At 32.5% G+C, this 11,654-nt stretch overlaps 1 protein-coding gene across 1 annotated transcript; it reads right to left on the bottom strand.

The window, feature by feature from the left end:
• Positions 1-4,543: 4,543 nt before the first annotated feature.
• Positions 4,544-5,188, bottom strand: LOC139489993 (thiopurine S-methyltransferase-like). The gene has a single exon (XM_071276847.1). It carries the CDS (start codon positions 5,186-5,188, stop codon positions 4,544-4,546), a length of 645 nt encoding a protein of 214 aa, XP_071132948.1.
• Positions 5,189-11,654: the final 6,466 nt, after the last annotated feature.

Genomic DNA, 11,654 nt, shown 5'->3' with positions numbered 1-11,654 from the left:
CTTTCACCATTTTTGGTGTTGAAAAGTGGGAGGAGTAGAGTTGTGTCGTTCATATACCAACACCACCTTAGTCAAAGAGAGAGGATTTTTCAAATTCTTTCAATTCCTTTCAATTCCTTTTGTTCAAAATTAATTGACACATTTAACTTTTTCTGATTTTCTAAAGAATAGGGAATAAAGAATACAATACTTCGTCCTCTATCACATGAAACAACTGATATTAGAGGATGTCCTCATTGCAGTAGAAAAATCAATACACTGTTGAATCAAAAATAGTTTACTTACAATTTTCCCTGTTTCGTACATGGACAATTACCCTTATCATGGAGGCTTTGTTAAGAGGGTAGTAAAGGGTTATTTCGTGCAACGTTTTCAGCCTTTTTATTTCACGTGTTTTCGTGTTTTGACGTTTTATTTTTCGTTTCCTCGTGTTTGGTTCGATGTGCGTGCTTCGACATTTGCTGGCTTTTCCTGTTCTGATATTATAGTGTTTTAACTGGCTGTTTCTGTATGGGCCCCGTTACAGACTCGAGGTTAGCTGTATTTTACCGAGATTCGAAGAGTCGAGGACAATGCAGCTGGTCGAAAATATATGACAGGGCCAATACAGAAACAGCCACTTCATAACACTTTTATTAAATGATTTTTAATCTACGTTTAAACTTAGAAACGTACCGTGAAGACGATACAGAAATTCAGATCGGACCGGCAGTGCATGCCTCTACCTTCCTTTACTTTTTGTTTTTTTGCATTCACGAGTTCGATGGATTTTTTGTCAACATTGTCAGATGTAATTTCTGATTTCTCGTCCAAGTCACTTAATCATACTGCTATTACAATTCGTTTCATCAAGCAAATGAAAAGTACATGTATCTGGAAGAATAAATCAGACAGTTTAACTATTCTTGCTCTAAAATCGACTGTGTTCTCAGGTACATGTGATCAACGGAAGTGATACAGTGAAAATAATCGAAAGTCGTACTTAAAAGGGCCGCTGGGAAATATTTCCGTTTCAAGACGTTACAAATTTAAACTTTTTTTGTGATATTTTAAAAAATGATAAATACCATATAAATGTATTTTGTGTATAATGATACTAGACTGGTTCGCCTGTCTAGATCAATGTGCATATTATAGAACAAGGTGATTATATATAGCGAGATCCAAGTCTATAATGATACGTCCAAAGTTAAGCAATATAAGCTTAGGCGTAAAACATTAAAACCGGAAGTGAACGTCTCGTATTTGCCCCCATATTGGCCTTGTTTGAAAAGCAATATCAACTCCTGATTTATATCGACAGGACAACGTCATAAGATCTGAACACTTTATACTGTTTACCAAAAATACTGGTCGCCTTACGATAGATATTTACCTTGTAGAACATTATAAAACCATATTTAAAAATATTCGTGACTTTATTGTTAAGCGAAATCATGGTATGACATATCGGTTTAAAATTTTGCAATATAATACACAAACTAATTGTTCAAACTCTCAAGGACGAATGTCCTATTTTATTGACACTTTAAAAATACACAAGGTTATATTATAAATGGGTGATTGGCACAAATCCTCTGCTAAGGTAGAACGTTGTTAAAATTTAAATATAATTCCTCACCAGTGCAGTAAGGGTAACCAAAACAGATACATAAGAATCTATATATATTTTGTGGCGGGGCCATATCTATACAGCTTCCGGAAATTCCAAAAACCAAAACCTTTTTTGTACTGACATAAACAAATGCACTTTAAATAAATTTTTTTATACAATTCAAAATAAATAATAATTTGCCCTTGATATGCATATCCAATTTGGGGTATTTTTTTCTTAAACGGGTTATTTAATATGCGAATGACCCATCCGGGGACTGGTTTGCTCAACCAGTTTCATATGATTTTGAATTAAATACAAAAGAATACCAATTTGAGTTTGCTATATGTATTTGACAATTGAATAAACTCAATAATACTGTAAGATCATACAATTTCAGGAAACTTTTTTTTAAGATTCATGTAAGGTAATTTCGCTCTACCTATTTAAGGTTCACAAAACACCTTTTGGCTAATATGGTCGTATTCACACTACACATTTTAATCTGAGTAAATTTTAAAATGCATGTTTCAAAACTTTTGTGTATTTTGAGGTTCCTATTTTTCGTTCAACAAAAGTTAAGAAGAATGTTTGAAATGTTCCCTCATTTAAATAATAGTTAGTTGTGTGGATAAAGTCTACAATAGATGTAAAATATGTATAGATGTCAGACCACCAATTCACCCACTTTAATTTAGAACGTATTTAAAAGTAACATGAAAAATAGTGCTTTTGATGTCATTGTTTACTTAAACTAAAAAACAAGGTTGCAGAAATGAGACTTTTATTGAAAGAAAAATAAATATTGAGAATTTGTGACTGCCATAGTATACATGTACTTACTTATGATTTCTAAAAATACAATGGGTTAGTTTTAGCGATCATTGTCTCCTGAACATTAGTATTTTGCTAAAAGACTTTAAACATATGTTCAAAATCGGCATGTTGATAGGTGATACATGTACAATGCAGGATATACATGGGTCATATGGAGTTAAACTTATAGTCAACTATGTAGGAAGCTGTAAAAGTTGCAAAAAATAAAACGCGCAAAAATACCGAAATCTGAAAAAAATACAAAACGTAAATTCCGTAATCAAATGGCAAAATCAAAAGCTTAAATACATCTCTTGGGGTACTCCACATATAATATATCTTAAATCAAATTCAGTTTCATTAATACAAACTTTTTGTCTATAACATAAGTGATTCAAACCATTTGGTACATTTGACACCAATCATTTGTTGTTTTTACTAGAAAAGTAGAACATCAGCTATATGTTAAATAAAACGAAACAGTTATTGGTTTGCACGGGTCAGTTGATTGAGCGAAATAACTTCCCCATATAATGAAGCATAACAAGTGGGTTGATATATTAAATACTGAATTAACAAATAAAGTGATTTTGCAGCTAGAATACTCCATGTGTACCATCGTCTGAAATTTGAAGAAAAAATGTATATGATCAACATTTTGATTTGTTCAAGTTATTTATATATATATATATATATACAACTCGTCTAAACATCAACCCAACAATGTTAGATCTGTAAATTTGCTTTCGCAAATTTTTGGTTCTTCCCTCGCCGGGATTCGAACCCATGCTACTGTGATATCGTGACACCAAATCGCCTGCACTGCAGCCGCCCGCTAGACCACACGCCCACCTGGGCTCTCAAAAAAAGAGCTTTCGGTGGGCATGTGTTACCTTTCCACGTCAGTTTTAATCTAGCGGCGTACTACAGTATATGATATATAAGGCATGAAGATGTTATTGTTACAGATCAGCTAAATTATCTATAGTAAAGGATCCTACAAATTAATGTAATATACAGTCACAGAAAATAATTATATTCATAAGTACGTCTGAGTCAGTGACAACTCTACAACAGATGTATCCATCGGATCGCCATCAATGATGGTGATACATGGCTGTGTACATAATGTATATACAACTCGTCTAAACATCAACCCAACAATGTTAGATCTGTAAATTTGCTTTCGCAAATTTTTGGTTCTTCCCTCGCCGGGATTCGAACCCATGCTACTGTGATATCGTGACACCAAATCGCCTGCACTGCAGCCGTCCCGCTAGACCACACGACCACCTGGGCTCTAAAAAAAAGAGCTTTCGGTGGGCATGTGTTACCTTTCCACGTCAGTTTTAATCTAGCGGCGTACTACAGTACATGATATATAAGGCATGAAGATGTTATTGTTACAGATCAGCTAAATTATCTATAGTAAAGGATCCTACAAATTAATGTAATATACAGTCACAGAAAATAATTATATTCATAAGTACGTCTGAGTCAGTGACAACTCTACAACAGATGTATCCATCGGATCGCCATCAATGATGGTGATACATGGCTGTGTACATAATGTATATACAACTCGTCTAAACATCAACCCAACAATGTTAGATCTGTAAATTTGCTTTCGCAAATTTTTGGTTCTTCCCTCGCCGGGATTCGAACCCATGCTACTGTGATATCGTGACACCAAATCGCCTGCACTGCAGTCGTCCCGCTAGACCACACGACCACCTGGGCTCTCAAAAAAAAGAGCTTTCGGTGGGCATGTGTTACCTTTCCACGTCAGTTTTAATCTAGCGGCGTACTACAGTACATGATATATAAGGCATGAAGATGTTATTGTTACAGATCAGCTAAATTATCTATAGTAAAGGATCCTACAAATTAATGTAATATACAGTCACAGAAAATAATTATATTCATAAGTACGTCTGAGTCAGTGACAACTCTACAACAGATGTATCCATCGGATCGCCATCAATGATGGTGATACATGGCTGTGTACATAATGTATATACAACTCGTCTAAACATCAACCCAACAATGTTAGATCTGTATATTATATATATATAAAATATATAAACACATTATATTGAGATAGATACATAAAAATGCTGCGATATGATCATATCATGAATTTATTTTGTAATAATAATAAAACATTCCATCTACATTCATCGATTTGAGAATTTCGCTTGCCGGATCGTAATCAACTTTTTCTGGTGGTGTCTTTAAGTTGTAGAGATGGGTTATTTCATCGACAGTAAGATTAAATGGCGGTCCCTCTCCTACCGGTCGGTCGGGGACTTCTGTAACACATGGAGCTCCTCGTTTCATGACAGATTTCATTATGTCTGTATATTTCCCTCGCTCGTCGATAAGTACAGCTTCCAGACCTCCACGGTCCCAAACACCATCGAAATTGGTTTCTAAAGTTGGTCCAAATTTGAAGTAATCGCCACAATAAATCTTTATATTGTTTTCTTCGTTTTCATACAGATCGCCATCTATTTCCGGTACATGTTTTGTTTCATATGGCAGCTTATTTTCATCAAAGAACTGCTTGACGCCTAATTCAATGTATTCAACTCCAACGATAGTGTGGCCCTCTTTGGCTAGATAAAACATTTCAACAGCCTTGCCACATAAAGGAAAAAATATTTTAGCATTATTCTTCTTTTCCGTAATCTTGTCTATATGCAATAGAAATTTTGGATGTACATCTTCCATATGCCAGGGCATAGTTCCCTTTTCCCAGCAACCTTTCCAGTCCATTTGTATACCGGTTTACACTAAAACCGAAGAAAAATAACACGAATTTAAAAATGATATACTATTATATAAACAAGATTAAACAGGCGGATATGTCTTTGCTGCTTAGTTTATCATATCACAATATGCTGACATAAAACTACTTAACATTGTTTATGTGCTGTTTAAAGTCTGGAGCCTGTAATTTAGTGGTCGCTTTTTTTTTTATTGTTTCTCATAGTTTGTTCTTGTATAGTGCCGCTACTCCATTATCCAAGGTAAGGGGTCAGTGTTTGGCGCCAACATACCAGTTTAAACCCGCTGCATTTCTATGCACCTGTCCTTTGTCTGAAGCCTGTTATTCAGTGGTAAAATACGTTTATTAGTGTGGTTCATAGATGTATATCGTTTTTCGTTTTATATATTGATTTTTCCTAATCAGAATCGAAATAATTGATACAAGCTATACTTTATTGTAGTCTTAACATGGGTAGTCATTATATTCGTGTCATTTAAGCCCTCACTATCACTCGGGCAAAAATAATCACGAAATTAATGCCTACCCATTTTAAAACTACAATTAATTATAGCTTTAATCAAATATTTCTTAAATGTTTTTAATATTTGTCGTATTTCCCGTCTATTTGTCATGACGTTACAATTTATATATTTTTTTTAACAAGGTGCAGTTTATTGTCCACATCCGCGTACGGAAAAATCCTATGAAAATAAACATGTATGCAGAATTGTCTCAAATATGCGTCCTCATGTAATAACAAATTTGTAGAGTAAGACCAAATTCATTGAAATTACCCGCTTCATTTATAGTTAAAGAAGAGAGATCCCGTTACTGTTTTATACGTTAGCGCTAGAAAAACTATATTTTTCTCTTAATTACTGAGTAATTAAACTCATTCTTTCAAAAGAAACCTTTTTTTAATGAGATATACATTTATTCAAAATAAATTATATAAACTTTTATGCAAAAAATTCTTTTAATGAATGGATAAGTGTAAAGATAGTAATTAAGAACACCCCAATTGAAAGGCCCAAGACTTACTGAAATTGTGTAAAGTTATTGTCGTCGACATTGAGTGATCGAAACGATAATATTTAAAAATACCGTCCATATTGTTATTGAAATCATTCTATATCAAATTGAGGATATTATTTCTCAGACGGGCTATTTAAAGTCACTTTTTGTCTAATATAACTTTTATTCTTAGTACAGACACACCTATACACCTGGAACAGTTTAAAAACATGGCAGATTTATTTTTCTTTTTGATGCATTTTATGTTTTAGAAAATTATAAACTTTTCTTGATTTTGATTCATTTTTTTCCATTCCTGCAGAAGGTGTCAAGATAAGTTAGAAAAGAAGTTTGAGAAGCTCCCCTTTAGTGTCGTAACTCGCCTCTTTTAGAAACGAGGCAAAACAAAATCGGCGAGGGCTCTGAAAAACATCACAAAATCCGGCATTCTGAGCATTTCCCGGAATCTTTCTTACTCTGAAACGCAAACATTTTTAGCTATTTTTTTCCGACAATATTTTGGTCTTAACTTTTAGGTTAGACTTATTTGTAATTTAAGACTTTTAGGTTTCAGGGACAACATCAAAAGACCGATATGTAGAATAAAGAAAAATCGTAATTCTCATAATTATCAATACCGTATCTGTCTGTTCTTATCTTGTATTGTGTTAAGATTTTGGTATTTTTTTGTGTGACTGAATTTAGAGTGCAGTATTATAATTTAAGTGCCGCTTAGGTCGAAACTCGGGACCACCTTGTCCTTGTTTTATGGTATTAATGATTCTCTCCCATTGACGCTAAATGGTCGTTCCTTTAGAGAATTTCGCTGAAAACTAGCTAAAACAAAAAATTACATAACAAACAAGGCAATTCAAATTGAAATTAGCTTTTCGGTATTTAAAAAATTAATGCTAGAATTTCTTATTTTCTGTAAAAAGTATTTTAAAATGTTTATCGCTTACCTTTTCCCAGTTTTGAGGGTGCACGTTTTTAAGATCAGCTTTTCGAGGTTTTCTATTCTACTGACTTCGTTAACACAAGTCAAATTACAAAACTACATATGACATAAACATTTAAATTTTGTATAACAAAGCCCAGTCATGGTTCAAACACTTTTCTAAATGCACAGGTGTGTTTATACTCAAGGTGAACTTTGTAGACTAAATGTAAATACGGTCAGTTTTCCTAAAAGGTAATACCAAACCTTTAAATAGACATTGTACAAAACATTTAAATTATTTGGGTAGGGGGATTTTATCGTATCACGGTATTGACTACTTGGTATATATTTTCATCTGATACTAATGATGCTATGTTTCGCCGCGCGGAAAATTATTTGCTCTTCTATGCACTGAGAACAGGATATTCATTGTCAAATCCTCCCTAAAAGTATATAAGAAAAAACAAAATTTTCAGAACATTTGCCTTAATTGTTGAGATTATATATTGTCGTTGCAGAATATGCATTTTCATTTCGTCTCATGGAGAGTTATTAGTTTTCATGGCAAGATATTTATTTTGAAATCCTATATTCATTTTTAAATTATCCTGCCCCCTGGAAATGAAATATTTGTCCTATAAACATGAAAAATTATTATTAAATGTAAATATTGATCTTGTCTTAAATTTTCTACCGTGTCCCTGAATGATGATTGAAATGTAAAACATAATAAAAAGGTTTTGAAATTAGCTGACAAAAAAACGAGAAAATACAAAAAGGAATTTAAAAGCCACAAGTAGAATATAATAGACAACTATTTTTGAAATATAAAAACTCATAGAAGCTTTAAAAGGCGTTTTTCTTTCACCTAGGAATATGTGCATCTTCAACAATGGAAACTCTCCAACATTGTAGACTAGAGCATAATTCAAGACAAAATTATTTTAGTGTGTTTGTGTAAACAATATTTTATTATGTATAATACCAGTATATTTTATAAACACATTCACAATTAGGATTCAGAAACAAGCAACAAGTGCTTATGTTAATCTGTCTCCTTTTATGTGTTGATCACGTATTGCTGTTATTATTTTTAGCTTTCAATTCCTCTCTGTCTGCTTTAGTTTTTGCAAAAAATACGAAAAAGATTGAAAAAAAATCATTTAAGGAGTCAAGTAACAATTTCCGGTAAAATATGAATCATTTGCAGCTCTTCGAATTCTCTTGCAGACCATTTTTTTTTCTAATTAAAAGGTAATTCACCGATTTATTTCAAATTCTCATATTTTATTTATAACAGACTAAAACGTATATATCTCAATTATAAAAAAGCCTAAAATAAACAATTTGCAATGTGTATCAGCATTTCGTGTGTATCTGACTTACCATCGAAGTGAGACCCGAGTACTGCCGACAGTCATATGACCATATATAAATAGATAGCGGACGCGTGCAAATGGATTTTTCTAGGTCCGTTTGATTTCATATCATTGGTTAAATATATGTTATCATCCTTTTTAGCTTTATAGGAATGAGTGTTGACATTCTTTTCCATTTTAATAAATAAACACGCCTATTTCATGCGTTTCCAAACTGTATCTAAGGGGTATAATTAAAATTCACATGAATACGGATTAAATGAGGTCGACAAATGGGGGACACATATATTTTATAATCTTATTATACCTATGACAGATGTGACAAAGTTATGTTTCAAGAAAATTATATGTACATATCACCGAAATAAGCTTTGCCTTTAAAATTGAATTTTAAGTTAGCATGTATTAAAAATGAATTATAAATTTTTTCACACATTTTAACTTGCTCAAACATAGCTTAAATATTTATGAAAAATGTTGTAAAAACATGAATTTTTAAATTTTCTTCGGATTCGTTGCTATGCGACAGTATAATGCCTTAAAACCGATGTTTTGCCTATCTCGTTTGTAAGATAAATATAAAGAGTTGCCTCACCCGTACATGATGGATTTAACAATTTCAGCGCTAAAACTACTTGGGAGTAAATTTACATTTCAGTTCAATATCAATTCATGTGGATGTTCAAATTTTGTAAGCTGCAGTTTCATAAGATAACAGTATCCGGTTAATTACACCCTTATGATTGAATTACATAAATGTGTATGCCAATACGTATACACTGACTTTAAAAAACTCAACGAATAGGTGATGGCTTGTTTGTAGATCTTGTCTTAAGATCAATTTTGCATTTCAAACTATCTCTTTATCTTTTATAAATTTTCAAATAATAGGCATTATTACATTGGTTGCAATGAATTACATTGATTTCCCAGTTAGATAAAAACCGATAATTTCACATGTGAAATAAACGTGGTTATTTCACTCTCTGACGTCATACAACAATAGGCGTTGTCAAGACGTCGATAACGTCGGATCAAAACAAATTGTCAATGCGTAGGAAAAAGATATAGTTCCTTACATTTTCTACATTAATTTTATAAAAAAAGCCAAATTTTGCCAATGTAATAAAAAGAATAACTAATCGCCGTATTTGAATATCAAAAATAAGACAACTTGTGACCGAACGCCGCTATGAATTAAACTCGTGCTGCGCACTCGTTTAATCCATGCGTCGTTCGGTCACGCGTTGTCTTATTTTTGATATTCAAATACGGCGATTAGTTATACTATAAATAATGAAAAACAAAATTAGTAAAATTCGTCATTTAAAGGCAATACCAGCTATTAGAAGTCGTCTAATAGATTTGATGTAAATGTATAGTTCTGTAGGCACATCTCAACATTTCAAACGTTTGGACCAATTTCAGATTTTCTCTACTTATTGCAGTATTCAAATCAATATAGACAAAACTTTCATATTACTCTTATATGTCTTTTTTAAAGTCTATTGATCATGTTGATTTGAAGGCGATGTCATCGGACACATTTTGATAACAAAATACCTTAATGCTGGTTGTGGATAAAAATTGTTAAATATGGCCCTGTAGTTCAAACGAAAAGACCGTCTTCTTTAAATGAATTAATCGAAATAAATGGAAAACTTGAAACTCATTTAAAACAAACATCTTATACTATTTCGTCTAATAGTAGTATATGTTCAATATTGGTGTTATTTTAGTAGGGTTTTCTATGTGAATTTGAAGCAGGTTATTTAAGTTGAATCTTTGATACAGGTTTGCCAATATGGGAAATAAAATATTGCTTAGATTTAATTCTTAATGTATTGGAATCCGGGTTCAGACAGTATTGATTTATTTACATATAACTGACATGAAGAAAGTAACTAGTTAGTACCACCAGTAACAATTGTAGCTAAAGTGGTTAACCATTAAGTTAAATGTAGAGTTGTTGGAACTCTCAAAATGGTTCCCCTCGCCGTTTCTGACGTTACTGTTCGAGAAAGGTTTAAATTTAATATCATATGTATAAGATGTTTATGAATTTTTTTAAGCAGATAGAATATTTGTTGCTGGACATAATGTAAATTTTATTTTTCTATCAAAGTTATTGTGAAACTGCCTATTCTAGAGGTGGCGTGAATTAGATGTATATACTAAAAAATTCCAAAAATCTTTTAGAGCAATACAATCTAAGACTTTTTCATCTTGCAATAGTATTTAAACATTTGAATTTTCACAAGTATTTCCCATTCCAAACTAAAAGACAAATGGAAAGAGTTGCCATTGCTTTGTTTCATTAAAAAGAATGACAAACTTTTTAGAAATATTCACTCTTAAATCTTACTTTGTAAAGAATCACTCTGATTCCAACAAAAAAGTCTCTGAGACTGACATTATCAAGAAGCTTGATTTTTTTATTGACAACATATTTTTGACGTTTGGAGGACGTGTGTTTCCTATCATGATTTCCTTGATAGAGTGTTGCTGCTCACAATTAAAACAAGATTTCCAAATGGTGAAGTTGAAATCATTCTTTCGTTAATTTTACGGACGCCATCAGGAGTTGGTTGATCGTAATGGAATATCCGTTTCACAAATGATATCGAATATGTTCCTCGTGTCGTATTTACATTCCCGTTCCCTTTTCACGAATGTGACCTACCAAATTAGACTATTTATCGGGTTGGTAATAACATGAGCAAGATGACGGATATCACATGTGTAGTGGGGTCTGCTTACCCTTCAAACATTGAATAGTCAGTTTATTTTCGATCTATGAGTTTGACTGTCCATCTGCTATGTTTGGCCCCTCTTTTGCTGAAGGATATTCTAAAGGAGCTGTTTTAGCAGTGAGATTAAATGCTTCAGATATGTAATATTAAATATATATTACCAATTATCCATGTTGGTCATTACTTGGTTATTATGATAATGTAATGAATTTTATGTTAGCTTATATTTGCAACACCTATTAGATACCAATAGCCATTGTAGTATCGTCGACGTTGCATTTTACAATGTTAAGTGGTCACATCATATTGCAGGCGTAAAGAACCCTTGTTATTCAGGTTTTGTTACTCGATGTATCTAAACGTTTGTTATCAAGACCAAATCAGA

The sequence above is a fragment of the Mytilus edulis genome, chromosome 9 (assembly GCF_963676685.1).
Source record: "Mytilus edulis chromosome 9, xbMytEdul2.2, whole genome shotgun sequence".
Classification (NCBI taxonomy): domain Eukaryota; kingdom Metazoa; phylum Mollusca; class Bivalvia; order Mytilida; family Mytilidae; genus Mytilus; species Mytilus edulis.
This window is presented reverse-complemented; position numbering and strand designations above follow the sequence as displayed.